Here is a 25,334-nt window from a genome sequence, read left to right as displayed (position 1 = left end):
TCAAATTTTTTTTATCTGTAAAAAAACGAACATTGTCTTGGCAAAAAAATAAAATTCTCGATTACATTCGAGTGTGAAAAATTATAGTAGCATAAAATACAATGCCGCTCGAATTATCTCGAGTGTGCACAGTTTGGCCTGTTTAGCGCGCTGGAATTAACTCGAGCGCACAAGTTAAGGGGTTAAGGGACTTTCTTTTCCTAGGTTTTTCCGGAGGGGCTAGAAAATCTCGGGACAGAGTGGATAGGTCTATCGACGTTATTAGGTCGTATCGTCTAGGAAAGAAGGGGTATGAGTTTTCGCCGGCTCTGCGGACGGTAGGCTGGAATGCGGGGGAGAGGGACGGGAGAAATGGAGAGAAAGAGAGGGTCCGGCTCCCGTAGGACGCGGATGGCGAACAGCTGCCGGCCCATGGTGCTCCCCTTTGTATGAGTGCCCCCATAACCCCCAACCGGGCATCCCCTTCTGGGTATAAAGGCGCGCTCGCGACCAAGGGTCCGTCCTCGTTAGGCCGTCGAACCGATCGATACGACCCGGACGAGTGCGGTCTTCTGACGAGAATCGAAGACCGTCGATCGATCGAACGGCACTCGGTGGACTCGGCCTAAAAGCCCCTTAACATGGAAAAAAAAAAACAGGTCGCCCTAGGCAAAAAAGCCCCCCTTAGAATAAAAGAATAATTATCTCAGCCCCACGCTGTCATCTACGGAAGAAATATTGAAATCATATCACAAAGCCAAGTACTTTGTAGTGGTAATGGTAGAGAGAAAAAAAATTTTTTTTTTCTTTATGACTTAGCCGTACACTTTAATTTCACGCGGCCTCCCGATAAGAATGAGAGATCTATAATCCACCGGTCGATCGATCGATCTACCGGGCTCGTTAGCGAGCAATTTTTCTTCCACCCCTAGACTCGTAGGCCGACCAAATTCCCGGCTTCTAATGACGGCTAAAAAGCGAGAAAAGGGAGCCGTCAAGCTGAGAGGAAGAATTTTTTTTTCCTTCCCACCACTCGATAAGATATCGATCGGTGCAGCCTCGTCGGGTCGCCGGTTCGTGCCCCGTTGATGGCACAATTTATTCGCTCGCCACGACTCGGTGGCTCTAAAAATACACGCGGGAGAGGAGAGAGAGAGAGAGAGTGAGAGATCTCCCTCGCCATGTGACAGTCCTCCTGTCGCGATTATCCCGATCCCGTGGTAACGCGCGAGCTCCCACGCGCGTCACATGGCGAAGCTCCCACCCTGGAGAGGAATCGACTCTGCACGGAAACGGCATAAACGACACCTCGACTTACGTGGAAACGGTCTCCGAAAGTCGACCATGAGGTTCTGCCACTCATAAATAACGAAAAAAATATTAATATCGAGGCTGTCACCCTGCGGTACGAGAATCGACTCTGCACGGCAACGGTAATAAACGACATCTCGACTTTTACGTTGAAACGGTGACCAAAACTCGGCCACGATATTCTGCCACCCGCAAATCAAGAAAAATATTAATATCGAATCGCCCCATAATGAATATCATCACCTCGGCCAGAAAGAAGTGTCCAATTATTATTATTTTTTTTTTATCAGCTGGGTTCTACATAACCCGATATAGTATTTTTTCATTAGGGCGTTACGTAAAGGTCACTCTGTGTACATACCAACAGTCTTGTCTGGGATAAATGTAAAAAATGTCTATATCTTATTTTTTTTTGGAGACATTAAATTTCACGAGCATCGCGTTCTCTCTTTGAGCCTTCGCAATTACGTGCTAAAGTTTTAATTGATCCGGCGCGAACGATTTGAAGAAAACCTTTATACGTATCTTGACGTTTTGATGTATCTGGAATGACTCTTTCGTATCGCCTTAATTTCCTATAACGTGTAATAAGTTCGCGCGAAGTGCCGTGCGCTTCGCGGGGGGTCGACCGTGGATCAGGGAGCCAAGTAAGGAAATAAATGCAGGGAAGGACTACATATCTGCTCGGACGTGAAAATAATCCGATCGGTTGGATCGATCCTAAGTACTCGCGGCATACAGCCGGCCGTAGATGTACGCACGGTTTGTAAATAAACTCGAGGAGGTAAATGGACAAGGATCGATTGAACGTACTCGCGTAACGAGCCTTATCGAGTACGTTCGACGTGCTCCCCGAAGCATTAAAATTCTCTCTAGCAGAATACGCCATCTTTACCCGCGAAATCATCTCCGAAACGGGGACTTAAACAAAAATTGAAACCGTCTAAAATTGATCATACACTTATATGAGAAAAGAAAAAAAAAAAAAGAGTTATTTCACTCGAAGAAATATGCATTGGTACAACGAAATCCTGCGATTAAACCCGCCCAAGGAAATATCATTAAGCGTAAACGAAGTTCGTTAAAATCAACGATATAACTTTTCTTCCCAACAAAATAATTGCTTTTCTTGCAATTATACACGATTCAGGCAACATTATATATATATATGTACACACACATAATTGTTTTAGCCAACTAATCTTTTTTCACGGTGTAGCCTCCAAACGAAAGATATAAAAAAAAATGTAAAAAATTAAAACGGGAGAGGGAAACGTTAAAGATGCTCAACTCGGCCATTAAGCCGCGACACGATCCCATTAAGCGAGGTTAGGAAGGGGATGTCCCTTAATTCCCATCTCTCTCTCTCCTCCTCTTTCAGAGCATCGGGGACACGACATGGTCGTGACTCTAGCACGGAGGGCGATCTTAACGGTTAATTAGTACGGTTTTATCGGCCTTGTGTAGGTATCGCGAGAGAGACGCGTGACGCGAGAACCACGTGTACCCCCGCGAGCAGCGCTAATGGCGAAGCATTGATTCGATAACCGTGTCCACCCTCCCCCCGAATAAAAATGAAAAAAATAAAAAAATCGGGAGCGAAAGAGAGAGAAGGAATAAAACGAACGAGAAGAGCGAAAGGAAAAGAGGACCCCGCCCCCGCGAAGGGGCGCCGGATATACGCCAACAGGGTTCGCCGATATCTCGTGACCTCTCGAAGATCAAGTGGAAGAGGGGAGGGATGGAGTCGTCTTATCAGCAGCCAATAAGCGTCTGTCCCTCTTGGACCGTTTTCATATGATAGATATATCTCATATAAGTGCACGAGATGAAAGGAAAATTCATATACCAGAAGGAGGTATCCGCGGGTGGCGATCGGGTCGAGCCTAATTTTCTCCTGCAACGGCCCCCGATTTTAGGTTAACTGTAATTTAACTTGGGCCGGAGGAGGGGGGGGAGGAAATCCCGGAGAATCGGCCGCCCGGAATGCTAACTTTCCACTGGAACCCCGCCGGCGGGCAAGGATGATAAATCATTTATCGAGATATCTCGAAAGGGCCCGGGGTGTTCTCTTCGGCAACGGCAACAAGCAACGTAACTCGAAAAGGTATTGTCCACTCGACGGGGTCAGATCGTCAGAATTTGGTGACGGTCGATCAAGAAACTCGGTTGGAGTTTCGAGCCGAATACATTTTTGAGCGAGAGATCGCCTTAACCTAAAAATCATGGTAGGACGGGGCGGAGGAAAAAAAAAAGAAAGAAAAATGACTTTCTGTCCGAAAAGAAGAGGAATTTCCGGCATGACTGGGTCTGGAAGTACTGGAAATCGAGTGGAGTTTAGCGGGAAAGGGGGAAAAGCCTCGCCGGGAGAAAATCGCCACGCGGGTCGGGTAATTCCCGTGGGAAGCTTCCGGGGATGCGCGCGACTTGCCCTGACCGCCGGAAGTGCGGCGCTAAGTGCAAATCCGTGCCGGCCCTAATGTATTCCGGAAGCGGTCGAATCGGCGGAATCCTCACCGGTCACGTTTTCTCGGGGACCGTCCGTGTCCTTTTCCTTGCAGGTCCGATTCTCGACATTCTTTGACTTCGGTCCACATGACCAATCCCCCAGAAATTATCGGGGAAAGAAAAGGAAAGAAAAAAAAAAAGAATCTAATCCCTCCCCTGGTGAAATCTCAGAATCCTGTAGGTGTAAAATCTATATTCGTCGAGGGACCGTTTATTTGGAAATTAGTCTAAGCGATTTCCTTCTTTGAGAATCGATTGCCTTTGATTTCACATATGATAAATAATGCGATTCGGTAACAAATGATGGTCGGCCCTTAAAATTGTGATAATATCTCGTGATTTCCAGCGATTTCCATGTGATGTCAAGTATTAAAGTTTAGAATATTCCTGAATGAATAAACCCTCGATATTTGCTGATCCACTGCCGATGGTTATTCCTCGTCAACATCGGCCCTTTGCCCCGTGTTAGGACTACCGAGGCATCCCGAAGAGCCTGAAAGTTCCTCCGGTTCTCCCTGGAACCAGTTTCCGCGTTAAATGAGCGGTTCTCACGGAATCGCCGACGCGTTTTCCCCGGCGTAATTGCGCCGCTGGCCGCGCCCCGCATCGAGAGCCGCTGCTCTCTGCTCTCTCTCTCTCTGACTGGCCATCTTTTCCCTTTATCTTGTTCCCTTTTCCTATGCCTCTTCCTCGCTGTCCCCCTTCCACAACCGCATCTATCCGTTCGCTGATTCAACGAACGGCGAATCTACGGATCAACTCCAACCGATTCAGTCCATCCAATTCAGAGAAAAAAAATCATGAACTGTGAACATCGTTGATTAAAATATCTCATCGAATTAAGAAAACACGTTAGTCGATCGAAACTAGCGAATCCGATCAAGTGAACTGAAATTCGGTTAGGCCGATTTTCTTAAACGAGCCAAATCATTTTTCCCTTTTTCTGCGTTCACGTCTACCCTGGGAAAAAAGATCAGCTGACTGAAACGAATATATACATCGTTGCCTGAATCATATATAACAGCAAGGGACAATTATTTCCTCGCGAAGAAAAATTATATCGTTGATTGTAGTTAATTTTCTTTCCTCTTCCTGACACTTCTTCGGGCGTATTTCATCGGAGGATTTTGTTGTGGCGATGATTATTTCTTCGAGTGCATCAATTTTTTTTTCTTCTTCCTCGGGGTGACTCGTCCGAGTGTGACTTCCAGTGCACGTTGCAGTCGTTACAGGTATTTTTAACAGCGTAGGCGTCACTCGGAGGCATCGCTTCCTGTGCCGCTCGGTTCCGCCAGGTGGGTGGTGGTCGTTGCATCGAGCCCAGGGAAAGGCGCGACCGCGACTGCGAAAGGACTTTTAGCGGAGGCATTAGATGAATATTGCTCGTAAAAAAAACTGGCGAGATCGCGGCCGCGGATCGTAAAAGCGGCCCTGGTAAATCGACGGCCGGATACCAGCGGATTCGGTCTACTCCAGATCCCGTTGGGATTCCTCCGGGTCTGCCGGGAGGCGACAAAGCGTGTCGGCTTGCGAGCGTATCCTGAAGACCCCCACGCGGACCTGCATCCTTCCTGGGATAAGAATCAAACAAGGAATCCTGAGATTAAGCAGCTATATATATAGCGCCGATTTCGGTGGAAAGGAACCACGTGGTCGCTGATTAGGGCCGCAATCCTTCATAAGAAAATACATAAACCAAATGCCAGTTGCACCGACGCTCAAGTTAAGATCCTTAATCAAGGGTTACTTAACCCGTGTTTAGAGTTAATCACCCGATTTCGGGAGTTTACCTAACGGTGGATCTTAATCTACAGTTAGAGAAATCATTTTCAGGACGAGTTTCACTAATCCGAGATTAACTAAACGTGGCTGAGAAATTCTACGTTAATCTTGGTTGGTGCGTTTGGCTTTACCGTCGGTTTCGGTCATCACTGCGGTCTGGTGGTGAGCGAATGCAAAAGATCAAGATCGATCTTTTCTTTTTTTTTTTTCTACTACTTTTAGCGATGATCAAATGCAAGTCCAATTTACCCTAGCAATCCATTCTAAGGAAGAGCAATAAAATCAGAATAATTTGATGCAAGTGCCCCAGGAAGCGCTCCCCCCGCACATAACGGAGCGCTTCTTGCCGATTTTCCGCGAACCCAGCTCGGCGTCGAGGCCGCGGCGAATCGGCTCCCCATCGTACCGGGAAGTCGCCGATCGTTCGAGTCCGTCGCCTCGGCGCGCGGTAAAAAGTCCACCATGGAACCGTACAAAAAGAAAAAAGAAAAGGGAACAAAACCCAGGGAAGAAACGGAACCCGCGCTCGGTGCCGTCGACCGAGACGCGTTTCCCGGGCGGCCACGAATCGGCGGTGAAATCTCCGCAGGTGTCCTCGCGACCGCTCGAGCACCGTCCTCGAGCCACATATCCCAGACACCTCGCAACAAATCGCAATTAAATGAACAGATGTGAATTAAATCATCATTGCGGGGTCTCCCCCCCCCCAAAAAAAAAATACTCCAAATACCCTTACAACCATTTTCTCGCGGGTCGCGAGGTCGACTGGAACTTTCCATCGAAAAATTTCCCTGGGGATTAATCCCGCGCCAGATACAATGCAGAGTCCCGTCGGTGTCGCACAGGGCGCGGCGCGTCGAGGCGTCGAGGATGGAAAACCATGGAAACTCGTCCATAGAATCAAAAGTGCCGCACGTGGTCAGTTTCGACATTTTTCTCCATTACCCCGGGTGACGCGCCGCGGCCGGTGCGACACCGGACGCGACCCTCGCGTTCCCGTTTAAATGGCCGCGCGTGTTCCGTTCTCCGTCCCCGTTCCTCCCGTTCCGTCAGGAAATGCGCTCGCGTGGAGCGGCGCAACGGTAATCGTTACCGGGGGGGGGTCCGTTTTCGAGCCGACGCAGTGCGTTTCAGCGGCTGGTGCGTTTTTCCTTTTTTCCCCCCTTAACGAGCGGGAGGGGGAGGGAGAGAGAGAGATAGAAAGAGAAAGAGGGACAGGCCGATCGATCGGTCCAAGGAGCGAACGGCGCGATTGGGACCGGGATTAAAAGCGGAGCCGAGCTTTTTCCTCCCGGCTGCCCACCTGGCTTTCTCTCCTGCCTTTTCCTTCTTTTCTTTCTTATTTTTTTCTTTTCCCTTTTCCTCGGCCAAGAGGAGGCTCTCGGACGCAGGATATATCTTCTTCTCGGATAGGAACCGGAACCCGCGGCTCCGTGCTTGGAATCGCCTCTACGTCCGCGCAGATCTGTCCGTGCATACGAATAAGTTAACGCCGGCCCTCGGAATACGGACTCTCGGCGTGTACGCACGTACACGTGTACCCTCGCGATATGTATACATATACATATGTATATACACATCGCGAGTCGAGAAGAGAAAGGTTATGGCGAGCGAGCCGCCGATCCCTCGCTATCGACCGTAGCTTAGGCCAATGCCCGGCGCTCTTTTGCGGCGACTTTTCAAGATCATCGATTTCCTGGATACAGCACCGACTATTGGGCAGATTTTCCCCAGGGCAGAGGAACTTTGGCCTCGGGACTTTCCCTAGGAAACTCGAGATTTCACCCGCCGATGCCGGGCGACCTCCAAGTCACGTGTTATTCATGAAAATTCTTGCATCACCCATTTTACAAACGGTTCATGTATCGTTAGATCGTGTAAGAAAATTGGAGTTTCAATTGGGGTGTTTTTCTTTTTTCTTCTTTCTAGGTACGAAGATAAATAATATAAAATTGGTCGTAAGGGTTTAAGGGAGTTTCAAATGGTCTACCAAGTTCCATGAAATGGGTGCCCTTCTTTCCTGCTCGCTTCTAACCCGAGTTATCCTTCCTGGCAGGAACCGAAGGGTCGTAATCCCCAGGATCCCTGCCGACCTTGAATCTCCCGAGGCTCGTAAACACGATATAAAAATAACCTGTAACGACATGGGAACGTTTACCCTGTGCAGTATCGGCCTTTTTTCGCGCTGCCGCGCCCGAGGACGTCGCCTTTCTCGGGGAGAAAATGCTAATGCCTACGCGAGTGCGAACAAATTAACGGATCCTCGCAGACCAGTCGTTAGGGACCATCGAAGACTACTAACAGCTCCGACACTTCCTGAGCTACCTAGTTCTTCCCAGGTGTATTTATCGGCATCGAAAGCTGTCTTCTACATCGTGTTTTACCTTCCTACGCTCTTGTCGCTGCCCAGACCCTTAAGTACGGTACAGACTAGAAAGATATGAAACCACCCTTACGAACTAAGTCCAATGCTATCGTTTCCTCCTTATTAAACATTCACTACCGAGAAAGGCAGAATGTGGTCTCCATACCTTCCGTCGAGTCCCACTCAATCCTCCGATTACTATTCCTCGCCAATCCTTGTCCTCTACCTGTCCTTTTCTCCCACGAACCCACGTAGAACCCAGATCCTTAAAAGAAGAAAAAGTTCAGCATAACCTGAATTCGCAAAGCAACGGTACGCAGGCCATAAGCCACCTCCATATTTCCTAGTATTCTCTCAGCCTCGCCGAACACCTGGCGCGACAAAAGCCGAGGTGCTCGCCCGTAGGCGAGACATAACCTTGAAGTTATCCTCGGGCGTCCCTCGGACTCGTGGAAGGTTCCGGCAACGTCAAAGAGGGCGCGTCTCGGGGTGAATGACGCGCCGGTCGTCCCGGCGTCAGATCCTTTGTTTTCGCCCGGTGCGCCGTACTCGGCGTGACGAGGTGCACGAAACGTTGCACAGAGGCGAAAACGAGGCCCAGGAAGTCATTCCCGACGACGGGGAGACCGGCGAGTCGATAAATTCATAGGAAAAGGCCCGCGGCGCCGGCAGAAGGAGCCGCGCGCGTGCCGGCGTCACCGGGCGACACAAGGGACCGTTGGGGCGCGGAAAGTTCGGGGACGCGGCCCGCCTCGGCGGGTAATTATTTCCGTGTATCTTCGACTAGGCGGGTTTTCCGCATCTCCTCGATAATGGATGCACACACTCACCGGAATCGACGGAAGTATTCTCAGGAAGTGTCTCGGGAAACACACGTATCGAGCACTAGCGTAACGCAAGAACTTCACACGACTGTACTCCGGGAAGCGAAGCTGCCAGGAGGGGAAGAAGCCGGGCGCGGCGCATGCGCAACCAGCGAACGAGCGAGCGACCGCGCCGCCATCTTGCGGCCGCGTACAGTACTCGCTACTCAATCTACGTATATAAAAAATACGAATTATTCCTCATCTCGTTAATTCAACTGAATTCAACTGAATAACCAAGTGAACTCTGTCATGCGCTTTATTTGTACCGCAATTTACATGCTCTTCCGGGCTATTCAATGTATAATAGATCAATTTAGAAATCTCCTCTTAAGTTATTTCCCGGTGATGTCGGCGTTACATTTTCTGAGGAACGAGAAAAGTCACAGCATGAAGGGCACGTCCATATTCTTTTTCCCGTTTCCGATGTATAGGGACCCGTAATGAGGGGAATCTATTTTGTGGTAGAATGCCATCCCGGGCCAGTATAAGCTGCACAAAACGGCTAAACGTCCTCCTAGGTAGAACTGCAGATTCCAGCATCCTGAAATAGTCTTTATTATTCACTGGTAATTAGGCTTCCACTGGAATTGGGAGTATAATGGATATCTGTGGACTCTGCCTTCGGGAACATCCGTGTCAATGGTGTCAAGGAAATCAAAGGAGTAGTTGTAATCTGGCCTGGTTAATAAATTAGTGTTCCATTTCTGTTGGGGAAGGCGTGCGTGTTGGAAGGATTTCAGGTATAGACATTCTGATTGCGATAAGCCCTCAAATCCTGGATTCTCGATTATATCTCCATTTGGGGATTTGAACCATCCTCCTCGAGGGACGACCATAGCGTCCGTATTGATCAATTCGACGATCGCCGATAACCGATCTTCTTCCTTCAATTCTCGCGGAATAACGCCCTAAAGGAAGTTACCAATCGTAAGCAACAGATATGTTTCTAAAAATCTATAATACATTTTGATCACCTTCTTGTACACAGTTTTTGGATCTTGATTTGCAGGAAATGGAGGATTGGCTTTATAAACGTTAGTCACTATGGACGTATCGCCTTGAAATTTGTTTATCGCCAATGGTGCCAAAAATTGACCGCATTCGTTGGGCTTTGGCATTAAAAACCAGTCTACACAGTTGATGCTATTTACATAATTGAAGTATTTCTTATTACTAGATTATCAGTGAATCAGGTGCGTGATCATGTAACTATTTACCTGTAAAAATATACTTGACCATTCAAGCAGTCCTTCTCATAACCGTAAGCGATGTAATAATCATTCTCGATTCCATCGATCCTGCCCCAATAGTAGCATTTTCGGAAATGATTTTCCTGTTGCAGGATCAGCAGTGAATTTTGCAGAAGTTGGGACCGTTCGGCGCTTACGCACACTCCTGCATAACCTAGTAAATCTAGGCTTTGTAATAACCTTAAACATTCCATACTGTCACAGAAGAATAAACAGTGACATGCTCGTGTTATTCAAATTTTATATTTACCGCCTTTCGCTGCAGCCAGCATCCGAAGTAATTCGAGGTTGTCCCGACAGATGGCGGGACTTGAAGGAAAAAGTGGAACTATCCAGAACAATTATAACCTCTAATGCCTGATAAAACACCTTCCACCGTACGGCGGGAGACCAGTCTGTCTCTCTCGCATATATCTTAACGCAAGTGCGAGAAAGATAGAACGACGAAATAGAAGTAGATTCTCATTTACTCTCCTACTTCGTCGCTGATGAAGCTCGGAGAGTCATATTGCATTACGTAAATCGTTCTCTGTCCTCTATATTCGTTTATATCTGTCTCGGTTGGTCACGGTCGACGACGAGTCGTTCTTGAACGTATCGACGCGGATGAGTTATTCCTCAAGCGACATGGATGGAACAAGGCCGAGGGTCATAGAGTCTTTGGTTTCCTTCATTGATTTTCATGTTTTTCTTGACCAAGATTATGTACTAATATTGAATTAAATTAATACCTTCCCAGCAATTAATCTCGGAGGTTGCGCAAGACAGGGTCAGAAGGGCACCGGTCTGCGCCGGTTCTGTTAGCTCGATTGGTCGTCGCGACTCTTTCAAACTTTTTATCTTAAATAAAGGATAAGCGTTGTCCTTGCTGGAATACAACCGCTGCGCAGATGAGTCCGCTAGCACGACACGCCATTCCGACTTTAGGTCGACCGTCGTTCGCTTGTCTCGCTCGCGGGTTTCGAACGTCTATACAAAACATGGTTATTTCGGTGAGTCTTCAAACTGTTATTACAGTGTGATATGATGTTTAATTTACACGACATTGGAAAGCAATTACTAAAGATATAATACATTTATTCAGGTAGGAGATAAGGTTCCTGCTGTCGATTTGTACGAAGATACTCCGGCTAACAAAGTCAATCTCCACCAGCTGTCGCAAGGAAAGAAAATTATTGTCTTCGCAGTGCCTGGTGCCTTCACGCCAGGCTGTTCAAAGGTTCGATGGATTGTTCTAATTAGTTTATTGTATCATTTTGTGGTATCGCAATTTCAAGTAACGTTCTGTTCAGACTCATCTGCCTGGGTATGTGCAAAAAGCGGACGAACTTAAATCCAAAGGATATGCGGAGATCTGTTGCATCGGTGTCAATGATCCTTTCGTTATGGCAGCATGGGGCAAACAACAAGGAGCCGATGGAAAGGTGAAGATATATAATTTTGTAAATTGTTAAATATGACTAAACATTTATACCTTTCTATAACAGGTACGCATGTTAGCGGATTCAGCAGCTGCGTTTACTTCAGCGGTTGATCTCGGGGTGGACTTACCAGTGTTGGGTGGAAAGCGGAGCAAGCGTTACTCGATGGTAATCGAAAACGGAATTGTAAAGCAACTGAACGTCGAACCAGATGGTACTGGTCTGTCGTGCTCTTTGGCTGATAACATTAAACCTTAAGATCGTAATGTACAAATCTGCTGGTTGTAAAACATTATTAACTAAGATGTTTTTGGCATTAGACTTATCACTTGCGTGGTATGTAGATGTTCTACTGTTTTTGTGAAATGTTAATTATCATATGAATATATCAGAGTAGAGAGTGTTGCAGTTAAATAAGTGATGTTTCATTTTTCCTTCCTCAAACCTGCGGGAGAAAATTCGTATTTGAAATTATATTCGCGGGAAGATAACGGGAGGAAGTGATCAAATGAACAATTGGAAAAGGACGTATAAAGTCCACTCTAGGATACATTCAAATATATCGGCTTTTGGTGCACTCCAAGAGTGGGCAGCGCAGAACCGTTCTTGAAAATTGTGCAGTTGCCAACAGAGATGAGTAGGAAGATTGTTCACAGGCAGGATCGTGTGATCGCATCCTGTGCTGCCCTCTGGTTTCGTACGTTGCTTTCACCGTTTTTTGCCTCCAAGGCGGCGCAATGAATTTTTGATAGGAGCTCGCGCTCTCACAATGGCGGTACCATCTACCAGTCGCCGCTGGCGGCTCACGTACTCGTGATGGTAATACCATGCGGCAGTTGACGGTGGTGGCTTACCTACGCTTACCAATACTGCTCGCTTTTGATGTTAAGGGAAGAACATTCGTGACGCTCCATTTGACTTTATCTACTTATCTACTACTATTAAGTACATTGTTGCCCCGAAGTCAACGTGATGCGGAGCTTTGGGACATGCGTCGGTGTCGCGTACGGAATTCTCATGCAGCGAATCTGCGTGAGTGCGATCGCTCCTAGAAATCTTCGCGCGTCCCAACCAGCCAAGCGCCAAGCTACGGGTCGAGATGTTGAGTATATGTGCGTTTGGCGCTACACTCGACGAGTATGCGTGAGAGTCGAATACTGCGAAAAATCCTCCCGAGGCATGCCTAACTGCGAATATAAGCCGAGTCATTTCGCGTATGTTTTTACATTTCCCTACTAGCGTTATCGAGCGTTTTTCGAGCGTTTTTGAACGTTTTCGAGCGTTTTTTAACCGTTTTCGAATGTTTTCGAGCGTTATCGAGCGTTTGTCAAGCGTTTTCGAGCATTATCGATCGTTTTTCGAGTGTTTTTGAAAGTTTTTGAGCGTTTTCGCGCGTTTTTAAAGTGTTTCCGAGCCTTATCGTAGGCCGTACAGTGCCGTTGAGCGTTGTTAAGTGCAGTAGAGTGCCGCAGAGTGCCGGAGAGTGCCGGAGAGTGCTGCAGAGTGTCGGAGAGTGCCGGAGAGTGTTGGAGAGTTGCTGCAGAGTACCCGAGAGTTGCCCGAGTGTGCCGGAGAGTGCCGTAGAGTGCCGGAGAGTGCCGGACAGTTTCCGCAGAGTGCCGGACAGTGCCGGAGAGTTGCTACAGAGTGCCGGAGAGTGCCGGAGAGTTGCCACAGAGTGCCGAAGAGTGCCGGAGAGTGCCGGAGAGTTGCTACAGAGTGCCGGAGAGTGCCGGAGAGTGCCGGTCCCGCACTCTCCGGCACTCTCCGGCGCTCTCCGGCACTCTGCTGCACTCTGCGGCAACTCTCCGGCACTCTCCGGCACTCTCCGGCACTCTGCGGCACTCTACTGCACTTAACAACGCTCAACGGCACTGTACGGCCTGCGATAAGGCTCGGAAACACTTGAAAAACTTGCGAAAACGTTCAAAAACACTCGAAAAACGATCGATAACGCTCGAAAACGCTTGACAAACGCTCGATAACGCTCGAAAACACTCGGAAATGGTTGAAAAACGCTCGAAAACGTTCAACAACGGTCGAAAAGCGCTCGATAACGCTTGAACACGATCGAAACCACTCTGAAGATGATCGGGAAACGCTCGAAAACGGTCGAAAAGCGCTCGATAACGCTTGAAAATGCTCGAAGCCGCTCTGAAAACGCTCGAAAACGGTCGAAAAACGCTCGATAACACGCGAAAACGCTCGAAAACACTTGAAAACGCTCGAAAAACACTCGGTAACGCTCAAAATTACCATCACGAGTACGTGAGCCGCCAACGGCGACTGGTAGATGGTACCGCCATCGCGAGGGCGCGAGCTCCTATCAGAAATTCGTTGCGCCGCCCTCGGGGGCAAAAAACGGTGAAGCTAACGTACGAAACCAGAGGGCAGCACAGGATGCGATCACACGATCCTGCCTGTGAGCAATCTCCCAACTCATCTCTGTCGCCAATTTGGGAGTTAAATTCAGGGCGTTTATTACATATTTTTGACTAGAGCGCTCACTTCTCGCACTTTCATCTCACGTGGGTTTATGCGTCGAATTACTTATTCGCTATATGAAAGAACGAGATCACTAGCACTTCTGGTTTAGTAATATTTTAAATAAAGGTACGTACCTTGCAAATCGAAAATTGTTGAGAGGAAGTGGGTTATAAGAAGAAAAAGTGGGAAGATGGAAAGCCGTTAGAAGGTAATAGCAGAGATAGACCCCCCGTTCATGGAGGATAGCTGAGGTTAGGTAACTCTATCGACAGAGTCTTTACTAAACGCGTCCGGAACGAAGAACCAATCAGACCCACGCTTAATTCGAACGTCGCTTCTGATTGGTTCTTCATCTTTGACGCGTTGATTTGCCGCGCTCTTTGTGACATGCGACGCGCTCGGTGGGACTCCGGCCTCAGAGGTTACCAAAAGTCAGACAAGGACGATGCACTCGCTCTCCCTCTAGCCCGTTGCAACACAGGTGCGTTGTTATATTCCAGTGGTTCTCATTTCTTCGATCGAGCGAGGGAACCAATGAGGGAAGCCCGAAGTCGATTGTTGACGGACGGGTGCCTGCTGCTGAGCAGGTAGATCGAGTCGGAAACTAGATTTTTCTTAACAGGTAATCCTTTTCATTCGATTGTTGTTAAATAACGAAGGATGCCGCAACAGTCACGAGTAAGGCGATAGATTAGACCGCCTTCGGAGGTAACGGGCCCGAAAAGCCCCGAGAATTTCCACTAGTCTAGAAACCCAATTACTCCAGTTTTATTTTCTGGTCAGCTCGTGTGTACGGATGTCAATCGATAATGTTGTTTTAATGTTTCCACATCAGCTGACAGGTGGACAGACTTTGGAGACCCGTGACGTATAGAGGACGACGAGATGGATCCAAGGGGCCCTCCTGAGGGGGCCCCTGGCGATCCATTGGACATTTCCCTGGTGTCGGATAAGACTTCGGATATCGCGGATTCCTGGTCCATAGATCACTCAGTTTCCTCGCCGTTGTGCGATCAACCTAAGAAGATGAACAACAGACTTCTGTTTTTGGCGGTAAGCTAGCGATAAGTGGAACAAAACGGGGTACCTGTGATTAATTCTTTCGAGCTTCGAATTAATGAGACGATTTGATAGTTCGATGAGTTGTTTATTTAATTAATCGTTGTCTTTAGGTCGAGTACGTGGATGAACAGCCGAAGGATTATTCTCGTATTTTTCCGGCCTATGAACAGGTTTCCTTCTCCCCAAGAACCTCCTCTCCGTTGTCTGATTTCGAGCACCGAGTGAGCCCCTTAGATCCAAATATGAGTTCCACTGCGAGATATTCACCAACTCCGGTGCAATTACCTCCATCCCCTTTCCAAAACTCGGTTGTCGTCCTGCAAAATCCGTCTTCCCCTATGATTTGCCCACCTGAGACGAATGCTCGAGCGGGCATTAATTACGTGTCGCAGCTGACTGACCAGAACAATGTACAAAGCATACCGCAGTCTGGTACTGGCACAGATTTCGTTGACAGATCTACTGACGAGGAACTCGTTACCGAGGTTGAAGGGGAACTGATCTTGGTACAAGGTATTGAATAATGTCTATAATCTATTTCTACTATATGCAGTGGGTACCTGTACTTACGTTAATGCTTTTTAGGCTCAACCCCTGATTTGGAACCATCCGCTGCACCGCTCATGTTAACAGGGATACCGAATACAGATTTTGCATTGACTAGAGATTTTCTGGTAATGAACGATGATCAAATAAATGCCATGGGATCGTTGAGGAACCAAAGTTTGGAGATCGGCGATGGGGATGTCATAACTCCTACGCAAACAATAAATGTTCGTGATGCGGCGGTGTCGCCTAAAAAGGAGCCGTCACGGGTTTTTGATGAGATTTTATTAGGATCTGAAGTAGAAAATGAGAAAGAGTGTGTCAGAAGATCCAAGCGCATAAATGACAGGAAAGCATTCTGTGAGGATTTGCTTTAAATTCTTTAATAATTTCAATAATCGTGGAGACAGAGATACCCTATTCACATTTATGTATTTTTAATTGTTCCCAGGGTGTGACGAATGTAACAGTATTTGCGAAAATGCGAACGATTGCACTTCACACAATGTGCATACTATAGCGGATCAACCAGTACCCTCGAGGGCTATTGCAACACTGCCAGGATCATATCTATCTATTAATAAGTTACCATCGTCACAAGTCTTACAAGGTGGCTTGGAGTATGGAGTCTTTGCTAAGCGTAACATAAGGAAGCGTACACAGTTTGGTCCTATCGAGGGTATCCTGTATGTCTACGATCAGACACCTTTTATTAATGTCTTGCCACTACTTTACGAAACAGCTGATGGAAAGTTCATGAAAGTCGACGTATCGAATGAACGTGAGTCTCTGAAATGTCTTTGGTAGATCCGAGATCGTTCTTCGGACTTTCAACTTTTACATGAGATTTTCTGTTAACATAGATGCATCAAACTGGATGCGTTTTGTGAGGCCTGCGATAAGCTACAAGGAGCAAAACCTGGTAATTTGTCAGCAAAACGATGGAATCGTATTTCTGACAACAAAAGATATTTTACCGAAGGAGGAATTAAGGGCTGGTCCCAGTTCCGACTATGCAATCCGTAGAAACTTGCAAATTCTCAAACCAGACATAAAGGAGGAAAAAGGTATTTCCATAAATCAATATTTTGGTTAAAGAATTACTTGATTCTAAATTTCTTACGCTTAAATATCTTTTTATTTTAGAGGGCCTTCGTAAACATCCAAACGGTCACAACTCTTCCATAACCGAAAGCAAGCAAAAGAAGAAGCGCAAGGAGATTCACATCCCGTCCAAGTACTGTATTATACTCAGCAAAATATTTTACTCCGACCAGATAGAGCAACTGATTTTTAATATAAATACGTCTCTTGCGTTCCAGGAAATTCTTTAAGATCGTGGATGGCCAGACTCTCCTCTACACGTGTCCACACTGTCCAAAAGTATTTCCTCGGAGTTACAGCCTAAAACGACATTTACTGATCCACCCAGGTGCGAAGGCACCTCGTTACGAGTGTCCCACGTGTGGTGAGAATTTTTTGCATCCTTACAACCGCAGTCGCCACATGAAAATCTTCCATGGTGCGGACCCGAAAGAGAAGGAGAACTCCAGGCAGAACACGATGGAGTGGAAGTGCCGAACCTGCACCCTGGCCTTCGGGAAAGCATCATTGCTCAATTTACACAGCCTAGTACATAAGGCGGATAGTCTGGAAGCAGGAAAGGGTCAATCTTCCGTCTGCCCCCAGTGCGGCACCGAATTTAAAAAGCGAATTGATCTTATCAATCACGTCTCTCAACATGGTCGACTTCAGCTCTCGAAAGCTGGTAAATTGAACACTCTCGCTGCATACAAATGCTCACGATGCTACAAGCGATTCGCAACCAAAGTGCGATTACAGCAACACTGTCTAGTTCACGGAGCTGAAGATCAGAAGCCCCTGCCCTGCGAGATTTGCAGGAAGCGATTCATGAATAACTCCGCTCTCTCCTGTCATCTGAAGACACACAGAGGTATACTTTGCTCTTCATAGTACAAAATAATTAGCCACATCTAGTTTTAATGACTATTTCACTTTGACTTTTCAGCAGACAAACAGGTGTTTGAGTGTCCGATGTGCAGGCAGTTATTTGACCAGGTCTTGATGCTGAAGGACCACATCGAGACTCATCGAAACGATGACGAGACCTTCACTTGTCCCTACTGTCTTAGGTCCTTTGTCAAGTATTCCGTAATTCGCAAGCATATCAGGGCTCACCATTGCGAAAGGAAGCATACTTGTCAGTTGTGCGCGAATCGTTTCCCCACGGTTGACAAATTGCGCATGCACATGTTGCGGCACTCCGATTATAGGTTAGGATCTCGACCCTAAAAAAAAGTTACTAGTGATAATTTTCTTTTGCTAACGGTTGGCTTTTTTTTTCGGACAGAGAATTTCATTGCGCAAATTGTGGGAAGCAATTCAAAAGGAAGGATAAATTGAAGGAGCACATGACTCGGATGCACAACTCGGACAGAGCAAACCGGGAACAGGTGGCACAAACTCAGTCTGCTAAAAAATTCGTACCAAAGGTACTCCTCATGGCTTGGTTATTGCAAAAGAAATATTCCATTAGAAAGAGACGTACAAGAGAAAAACGTTGCACGATCATTAACACCGTCATGGAGTCTACATCAGAACTATCATTTTTAGATCAGTTTATCAGTTTTTGGGTCTAACGTGTCTAACTTGACAGGTTAATCCAACGGATTACAATCGCTTCGTATACAAGTGTCATCGATGTATGGTGGGTTTCAAACGAAGAGGCATGCTCGTCAACCACCTGGCCAAGAGGCATCCAGACGTCCCTCCAGAATCCGTGCCAGAGTTAAATCTACCGATATTAAGACAAACGAGGGATTACTATTGCCAGTACTGCGACAAGGTAAGCTCTTCGAGGTGAATCGCTCCACAGATTACAAGAACCTCGATGATCCTTCAAGGTCTACAAGAGCAGCAGCAAGAGAAAAGCTCATATCATGAAGAACCATCCTGGGGCAGCAGTGCCTCCGAGCAATCGCCAGAAGGAGTCGGACATTTCAGGTTTGCCGAACCCAACTTTCAGTCAGACGGTGGGCAGCATAACGACGACTCCTCAGGGTTGTCAATGGTGCCACAAACAGTACGCGAGTAAGGTAATTAACTAGGTTCCCTGTAATCATGACAGAGAAATATATCAATTAAAATAACCGTTACCATCAGGCGAAATTGCTGCAACATCAGCGCAAGAAGCACCCGAACCTGATGGAGCCCGCGGACCAGGTTCCTCGTCCGAGGAATCGTCCTCCTCAGAATCAAAACCAGCCTCCGGCTCTCGGGGAAAACTTCCTGATAGCCGAGTACGTCCAGCCCTGCGACCTGGAGCAGAGTTTCCTGAAGACAAAGATAATAAAGCTGTCGAACGACGTGGACCTGGTGACCAACGGTTACGAGATGGTCGGTCAGCAATTCGTGCGGATGCGCGACATACGTTGAAGGGACGTCGCACACGGGCCGCGGTAAAACGCGGCCCCCGCGATGGTAAAAGTCACCGAGATATGAATCTCTTGAATTTGTGCACGGCCCGGCAGGGCTGGTACTTTTTGCCGCGGTATATGCAAGGGCATGTGCATATTTCCGTCTCCAAGGAGCGGCGGCCACGTTGGCTCGATGGTCGCCGCCGAGCGGGAGTTGAAACGCGGCTTGTTGGCTCATCCCGATGCACCGGGAAGACGCCATTGTTGGACCGGCTTTGGAAAATGCGTCTAGCCCTGTGCACGCTCGGAGGGAAAAGAAGAGGGGAAAAAAAGGAGGAATTTGCTACCCTATATAGGCGGCCGAGGTTCTCCGGCAGCGAGGAGCAGGCGTTGACGCCAGGAATGCGTTTTCCGATGCACGTTGCACGCGAGTTAAGGGCTAGGCAAGTTATGCATTTTGTGGGGAAGGACGGGTCTCACTTCCACGATCGCGCGGTTTCGCGGGTCCCGTGTTTCGGGATGCCTTCGAGATACAATGATCTCAGTGTTTAAAATGATGGAAACGAGTAGTGCACTCGATTCATGGGACTGCGTGCCGCGCGAGGCGTTGTACAAACTTGGGAATAACGGCTACGAGGTGTTACATAGTTGTGTTAACGTAGGGAAATCATTATCTGCCGGAGAATGGGATGTTACGCGCATTCGGGGCACGCCAAGTAGAACTTGAAGTGCCGACTTGAAGACGGAATACCGGGATTTAAGTAGAGGAGCCTTTGCCAATCGCGCGCGGCTTGCCCCGTCTGCACCCGAGATAGATGATTTCACTTCCTCGTAAATGTGTGTAGTTTTGCAATCGAACTATCTTTATGCTCAAGAGTACACGGCAAATTAATTGCAAACGAAGTCAATGGTGAAACCAAGCATGTGATATTAGAGCCGCCCCCGGCGATTCGCGCACAAAATGCGAGACCGGCTCTCGTGGTTTCCAATCAATTTGCGGGACCGTGCGTGCGTGCGTGCGTGTACTTCCTCGTACCGAGCCCGAAAGAGGAATAGGAAAAACGGAAGAAAAGAGATAAGAGAAATGACAAAAAAATATGGAGAAGTACACCGCCGCGTCGGCGAGTAGCGCGACGCGGCGAGACGATTTGCCGACGTAGGAAATTAATGACTGTGTTAGCTAGACACTTGTCCCCGTGTCTGTATTAACGGATTCGATTTTCATTTCTTCTTCCTCTTCTTTTCTCATCATTACTCTCTCTCTCGTGCAAATCTTCCTAGCCGGGGTGAGGAGAAATCCGAGGATTTTCGCGCGTCCCGCGGCGCGCCTCCTGCGAGCGAGTTCGACTCGGCGTTTGTTATCTATTCTTTATCTATCCTAAGAAGTTTCATTAGGGATTCCTCGATTGTTCTAATAGCTCGCCCGAGGCGCGCCGTGGACGTCGCTCTTGAAACTTAGACCGAATAATTGTACTGCCATCGCGATTCAGGGTATAACCGCGAATTTTGCGCAACTATCCTCGCGCGTGTTGCACGCTCTCTTTGCGTGCGTTGTTGGAGGGGGTGCGAATTTTAAGGAAACGAATCTTTCCTACTAAGCGGTAGACAATTGAATTCCGACGTTCCTCGAGGGGGCGACTGGCGTCTCTTTAATGCGGAAGATACATGTAATTAATTGGCATTCCCCGATCGACTTGAAAAGTCGGAGACGATCGTTCGTTTCTTTTTTTTTTTTTTGCGAGATTCAAGGACCTGAAACGAAGTCACGGTGTAATTGCCGCCGACTTTAAATTGACTCTCCCGTTGTGTCTCTTTACTGTATAGAGTACAAGAACGAGGGAACGATGTTCCGAGGTATCACCTGGATTCTTTTGGATTTTTTTCCCTCATTTTACGGAAGCCTAAATCCTAGAGACACGCAAGTGTACCCTCGACAAGTCCCCCCTGCGATCCGCACAAATTTTTCCGCGAGATCTCTGTACCTCGCCGGTCTCTTTTTTCCTAAATTCGAGACATCTCGTCGTAGCTGCTTGGGGATCTACGGTGCGTCTAGCAACGAGGTGTGTTTCTGTGTGTATCCGTAAATTTTAGAGTCCGCAATTACAGAATAAAAAAGACAAAAAAAAGAAGAGAAGAAAATGGGGCGCACTAGCGCGTACGATACAAGTATTTGAGACTGTCTCCATTCGACTGCCGATTCTATCGTGATACGACCGATCTGTTCGCTAAATCTGTCCGACACGTCGCGATTTGAAAAGTCGCGTTAAATCGTCATCGCCACGCTTCGCCCTGATCCATCCATCTAGATTTTAGCGACTCGGTTAATTAACTCGCCTCTGTTCTACCGATTGTAGTCATCGACTCGCCGGAACGGAATCACTGGAACAATAAATATCAAGGGAAGCGTTCGGGTCCCATTTAGTGATCTCTATCGATTCACCGAACCGCATTACACGTCCGGTTACAGTAAGAAAATATTCACATCTCATCGAGGAGGCGAACGAAACGGCGCAAAACGATCGCAGGATTATTTCCGCTCGTACTGTTCGACTTATACGTATGTGCGTACGATATACACTTTAGCGAGTGCGAGGAGGAGAGGGTTTACGTTTTCCAGTATCGCCGGCCACCTCGGCGAGTGGCGCTACTGTAAGAATCACTTAAATAATAAAGTTATTTAATGATCGATACAGTAGGACAGCGAGTTATTATTGGGAGAATAATTCCAATCGACGGTACTCGAAGTGCTCGGGGTCCTTCGAGATCCGAAGAGTACCTCTTTTTGACATTACTTTACATCGTGTACATGCGCCGTGTACCATTAACCTCGTGCTCCCCGAAGAGAATCCCGCGTTTAAACTGGATGCAAAAATAGTACCTGTAATATCTAGACTTTGTACATCTCGCTAAACGATTACGCGACCGAGACCCGGAGGTGTCGAGAAGTGATCTTAGGTGTCCATTCCCTAGGTATGATTTTCTCTCCGCGACAATCGTCATCGCGACAAGTTCGACCTATCTATTGATAGCGTTCTTGTTTTTTTCGAATTTCTCGCTGGCGATTGCGAGAGGGCCGACGGCGCCTGGTTTGAACAATGGCTGATGACTAGGAGTCGTCGAGTCGGGTCCACATCCCTTCTGCATCTGGGCGGTCTCATAGAGCTGCTTCTGCATCACAGCCAGGGAGACTTTGTTGGAGGAGAGGAACTCCTTGATGGAGATCAGCTCTCCGGACAATCTGCGAGGAGTTTCCACCTCCTCGACCTTGTAGGAGTCCCTGGCTCCCACCTTGGTCGGCCTCCTCTTCGGGTAGTATATCGCGGACACGGAAGACCTTCTTCTGGGCAGATGAGGAGCGGCCATGCCTCGGTTGCGGTACTGCAGCCTCCAGATTATGCCGTTCAGGCCTTGCTTGATCACTATCGAGGTGACGTTCAGCAGCGAGTAGATGCAGCAGCACCCGACCACCAGGAACACGAAGTTGGCGAGCCTGTACCTGAAGAGGGGGTCGTTAAATCATTCCGCATCCTTTTTAGGAATCAGCGGCGATGTCTAAATATCCAACGCCTCGGGTCTTTCAATTTACCAATGGACGTAGGGATACTGCGGCTGCTGCGTGCTGACGAAGTCCCCGAAGCCGATGGTCGCGAAACTGACGAAGCAGAAGTACAGGGCCTCGACGTAGCTCCAGCCCTCCAGAGGGGCATAAACTGCAGCCGCACAGCAGGCGACAGCACATGACGCCAGCGACAGGTACATCATGACCCAGTAGACACTCGGTTTCCAGTGTTCGAGGCCAACGTCATCGTCGTCCAGGATATCGGGAAGTGCCCTCGCTCTTGCATTCCCCACTCTGGCGGTCCGCCTGGAGGCCAAGGTCGTCTTCTTCAGGCGCCTCTTCAGTCGCCGCAGGTGCAGGCTCCTCAAGATCCACGCGAGGAAGGTGATGATCCTTTCCAGGAAGAGGTTGAAGAACAAGATGCCCCCTTGAAGAGGAACCATGAGTTTAACCGTTTCATGCTTTAGAATCTTCCCATCTAACATTTCCTAATTCATCTAACTAATACCTTCTTGTACTGTTTTAGACCTTACCCGAGCACCCGAAGAACCCATACAGGATGACGGCGACTCTCCCGGCAGTGGTCTGCGGCGCCGTGCTCCCGTATCCTGCAACGAGGAAGGACGAATCAGCATCCGGCGACATTGTCTCCGGGACTTTAGAAAGATATCTAGGCTGCCGAGGGAAAAAATATGGGAGTAGGTCGCTGCAAGAGATATTAGCATCCTGGAATTCGTGGGCGCATTCCATGGGGACGAGGACCCTGCGGTCCAGTTATTACGCCATTGCGAACAGATTTTGCGGCCAGCTCGACATCCTTTCCTCGTCTTCCTTGTAAATTAAGTCGAGGTCAAAGGGCATGCCAATCGAGGTCGGATCGCGCCGGGAGATTCTGTAATCCTTTTTTTTTCCTCTCTCTTCTCGTCATCCCGGTGGATATATATCGTCATAAACTCGTGAAACCTCTTCTTCGGGGTCGGGAAATTTCACCGATGGATTTGGATATGTATTTTCTACCTATGGTTGACACGATGGTCCCCACGAAGTGGAAACTCCCGGGGAAGTCCCAGCGACGTCTTTTGTTGATCACCCCTGCGGTCGATGCGTTCCCGTAGGAGTAGAGCAGCTCGTGGAGACGCTGAAGAGCCTGAGGTGTGGTTCGCATGTGGTAACGCCGGAAAGTGTGGTACACTCGCCAGAATTCAGCGGCCTGAGATTACATTAAATCGAGTTAATCGTAATCACATTAATCCGCGCTGCTCTGAATTTAATCGTCGATTTACACAGTTAACTCGTGCCGCTCTAGATTGAAACCTTGAATTATGATATTAATTCATATTGCCTTGAATTCAAACAATAAATCCCGTCGATAATTCAAGGCGATCCGAATTTGTACAAAAAAATTACGGAATGGTCGCAGTTAATTAATAATTACGTTAATCCGCGCTGCTCTGAATTTAAACCTCGATTTACGCCGTTAACTCATACCGTTCTAAATTGAAACCCTGATTTATGCCGTTAATTCATCACGCTTTGAATTTAAACTGCAAATCCTGTCGATAATTCAAGCTGCCTTGAATTTAAATATCAAGTTACACAATAACCGGGATTAATTCAAGTATCGAATTGGACAGTGATCGCAGTTAACTCAAGTTGCTCCGAATTTAATAAAAAAAAATGTATAGAATGGCCACGGTTAACAAATAATTACGTTAACCCTCAGTGCTCTGAATTTAAACGCCGAATTCTGCCTTCAATTCAAGCTGTACTGAATTTGTAATATTAACCCTTTGCACTCCACGCCATCCCATTTAGACTTAAAATGTCCCCTCAGAGGGAACAGCGGAGTACAAAGGGTTAAGTTGCGCAATAACCGCGATTAATTTAAGTATCGAATTACACAATAATCGCATTCAACTCAGGTTACTCCAAATTGAAAGAAAAAAATTCCAGAATCGCGGTTAATTCAAGCTGTTCCGAGTTTAATAAAAAAACTTCAAAAATAATCGCAGTTAATTCAACTTGTTCCGAAGCATTAAATAATACAGTCGGTACATTCAAGGGGCTCCTAATTTGCAAGTTTGACAAAAGTCGCGCGGCTTTGAATTCGAATATTCTTTTCGTTTAACCCCTTAAGGTGACATGAAAGTGTGACATACACACGCCAAAAAGTGAAAACATTGATAAAACATTTTCTCTAAGCAGGGTGCGCTAAATTATCTGAAACTCTACCACGTGATTACGGAGACTCCAAGGAAGAACGCGCTGCCCGCGAAGTTTCATTTTTCGAAAAAAAAAAAAGAAATATCTTTTTTCATTCTTGTCCGGGATAAGTGGTTTTTAAAAAAAAAATGTATTCCATAAGCAGCGCGTTATTTTTTAAGGCCTCCGCAGTCGCGTGTTAGTTTCAGATAATTCGGCGCACCCAATTCGGAGAAAAGTTTTATATGGGTATTTTGACTTTTTGTTATGTACATACATATATCACGCTTTCATATCACCCTTTAAGCAATAGAATAAAAAGAAGCGGATTACCTGTCGAATCTCGAGGTCAGCCTCCAGGCTCTGAAAGAGGACGGCACCGGCGAGCATGTACGCGGCCAGGACGCCGGCGAGGAGTATGAACCTTGCGTTGTCTTCCGCGAGGCCCCCGCACACGCACATCCCCGATGACTCTCATCTCTCTGGCCGGAGCGTCCTCGTGTCCGTGTCCGAATCGCATCCCCTCTTGGCCCGCGGCCAGGAGTTCCGGAAGCGCGCA

At 47.5% G+C, this 25,334-nt stretch overlaps 5 protein-coding genes across 8 annotated transcripts in view; 2 read left to right on the top strand and 3 right to left on the bottom strand.

Moving 5' to 3' along the window:
- LOC105701524 (neuromodulin) overlaps window positions 1-8,871 on the bottom strand; it is a 61,560-nt gene extending 52,689 nt beyond the window's left edge. Inside the window, exon 1 of the mRNA XM_012428337.2 lies at window positions 8,776-8,871. The gene's annotated coding sequence lies outside the window, so the exon portion shown is untranslated. The remainder of the gene's footprint in view (window positions 1-8,775) is intronic.
- Window positions 8,872-9,109: 238 nt separating this feature from the next.
- Window positions 9,110-10,255, bottom strand: LOC105701512 (radial spoke head protein 9 homolog). Its single transcript, XM_012428309.1, has 4 exons — window positions 10,029-10,255; window positions 9,786-9,954; window positions 9,431-9,719; window positions 9,110-9,352 (listed from the first exon to the last, which is right to left on the bottom strand). The coding sequence occupies exons 1-4, from the start codon at window positions 10,253-10,255 to the stop codon at window positions 9,192-9,194; spliced, it is 846 nt and encodes a 281-aa protein (XP_012283732.1). The 3' UTR covers window positions 9,110-9,191.
- Window positions 10,256-10,566: 311 nt separating this feature from the next.
- On the top strand, window positions 10,567-11,896 carry LOC105701513 (peroxiredoxin-5, mitochondrial). The gene is made up of 4 exons (XM_012428310.2): window positions 10,567-11,053; window positions 11,146-11,280; window positions 11,354-11,485; window positions 11,549-11,896. Exons 1-4 carry the CDS (start codon window positions 10,952-10,954, stop codon window positions 11,738-11,740), a joined length of 561 nt encoding a protein of 186 aa, XP_012283733.1. The 5' UTR covers window positions 10,567-10,951; the 3' UTR covers window positions 11,741-11,896.
- A 2,173-nt stretch (window positions 11,897-14,069) lies between these two features.
- LOC105701551 (PR domain zinc finger protein 10) lies at window positions 14,070-21,661 on the top strand. Of its 4 annotated transcripts, none has more exons than XM_012428388.2 (14): window positions 14,070-14,095; window positions 14,470-14,591; window positions 14,805-15,022; window positions 15,142-15,544; window positions 15,617-15,937; window positions 16,029-16,358; window positions 16,441-16,644; window positions 16,724-16,814; window positions 16,900-17,531; window positions 17,610-17,871; window positions 17,949-18,090; window positions 18,255-18,443; window positions 18,502-18,693; window positions 18,761-21,661. In XM_012428388.2, the coding sequence occupies exons 3-14, from the start codon at window positions 14,855-14,857 to the stop codon at window positions 19,031-19,033; spliced, it is 3,207 nt and encodes a 1,068-aa protein (XP_012283811.1). In that variant the 5' UTR covers window positions 14,070-14,095; window positions 14,470-14,591; window positions 14,805-14,854; the 3' UTR covers window positions 19,034-21,661. The 4 variants fall into 4 exon arrangements, with proteins under 4 accessions (XP_012283811.1, XP_012283809.1, XP_012283810.1 ...); XM_012428386.2 differs by having other exon boundaries at window positions 17,607-17,871; XM_012428387.1 differs by having other exon boundaries at window positions 14,470-14,556; window positions 17,607-17,871; window positions 18,761-19,033.
- Window positions 20,641-25,237, bottom strand: LOC105701552 (potassium channel subfamily K member 13). Its single transcript, XM_012428390.2, has 5 exons — window positions 25,109-25,237; window positions 23,591-23,783; window positions 23,107-23,181; window positions 22,601-23,000; window positions 20,641-22,510 (listed from the first exon to the last, which is right to left on the bottom strand). Exons 1-5 carry the CDS (start codon window positions 25,235-25,237, stop codon window positions 22,030-22,032), a joined length of 1,278 nt encoding a protein of 425 aa, XP_012283813.1. The 3' UTR covers window positions 20,641-22,029.
- Between the last annotated feature and the right edge of the window lie 97 nt (window positions 25,238-25,334).

Source organism: Orussus abietinus, unplaced genomic scaffold, assembly GCF_000612105.2.
Source record: "Orussus abietinus isolate OABI.00-Male unplaced genomic scaffold, Oabi_2.0 scaffold263, whole genome shotgun sequence".
In the NCBI taxonomy this organism is placed as follows: Eukaryota; Metazoa; Arthropoda; class Insecta; order Hymenoptera; family Orussidae; genus Orussus; species Orussus abietinus.
This window is presented reverse-complemented; position numbering and strand designations above follow the sequence as displayed.

What these genes read in the sequence shown, in the direction of transcription:
- LOC105701512 (XM_012428309.1), bottom strand. Translation starts at nt 10,255, where the DNA reads ATGGAATGTTTAAGGTTATTACAAAGCCTAGATTTACTAGGTTATGCA. An exon ending in GGTCAAGTATATTTTTACAG is followed by an intron (nt 9,955 to 10,028) that starts GTAAATAGTTAC and finishes TTATGTAAATAG; the next exon opens with CATCAACTGTGTAGACTGGT. An exon ending in CAAAAACTGTGTACAAGAAG is followed by an intron (nt 9,720 to 9,785) that starts GTGATCAAAATG and finishes AACTTCCTTTAG; the next exon opens with GGCGTTATTCCGCGAGAATT.
- LOC105701513 (XM_012428310.2), top strand. Translation starts at nt 10,952, where the DNA reads ATGAGTCCGCTAGCACGACACGCCATTCCGACTTTAGGTCGACCGTCG. An exon ending in TACAAAACATGGTTATTTCG is followed by an intron (nt 11,054 to 11,145) that starts GTGAGTCTTCAA and finishes ACATTTATTCAG; the next exon opens with GTAGGAGATAAGGTTCCTGC. An exon ending in TCACGCCAGGCTGTTCAAAG is followed by an intron (nt 11,281 to 11,353) that starts GTTCGATGGATT and finishes CGTTCTGTTCAG; the next exon opens with ACTCATCTGCCTGGGTATGT.
- LOC105701552 (XM_012428390.2), bottom strand. Translation starts at nt 25,237, where the DNA reads ATGTGCGTGTGCGGGGGCCTCGCGGAAGACAACGCAAGGTTCATACTC. An exon ending in CTGACCTCGAGATTCGACAG is followed by an intron (nt 23,784 to 25,108) that starts GTAATCCGCTTC and finishes ATGTAATCTCAG; the next exon opens with GCCGCTGAATTCTGGCGAGT. An exon ending in CAGTATCCCTACGTCCATTG is followed by an intron (nt 22,511 to 22,600) that starts GTAAATTGAAAG and finishes CCCCCTCTTCAG; the next exon opens with GTACAGGCTCGCCAACTTCG.
- LOC105701551 (XM_012428386.2), top strand. Translation starts at nt 14,855, where the DNA reads ATGGATCCAAGGGGCCCTCCTGAGGGGGCCCCTGGCGATCCATTGGAC. An exon ending in GAGATTCACATCCCGTCCAA is followed by an intron (nt 16,815 to 16,899) that starts GTACTGTATTAT and finishes CTTGCGTTCCAG; the next exon opens with GAAATTCTTTAAGATCGTGG. An exon ending in ACAAACAGTACGCGAGTAAG is followed by an intron (nt 18,694 to 18,760) that starts GTAATTAACTAG and finishes CGTTACCATCAG; the next exon opens with GCGAAATTGCTGCAACATCA.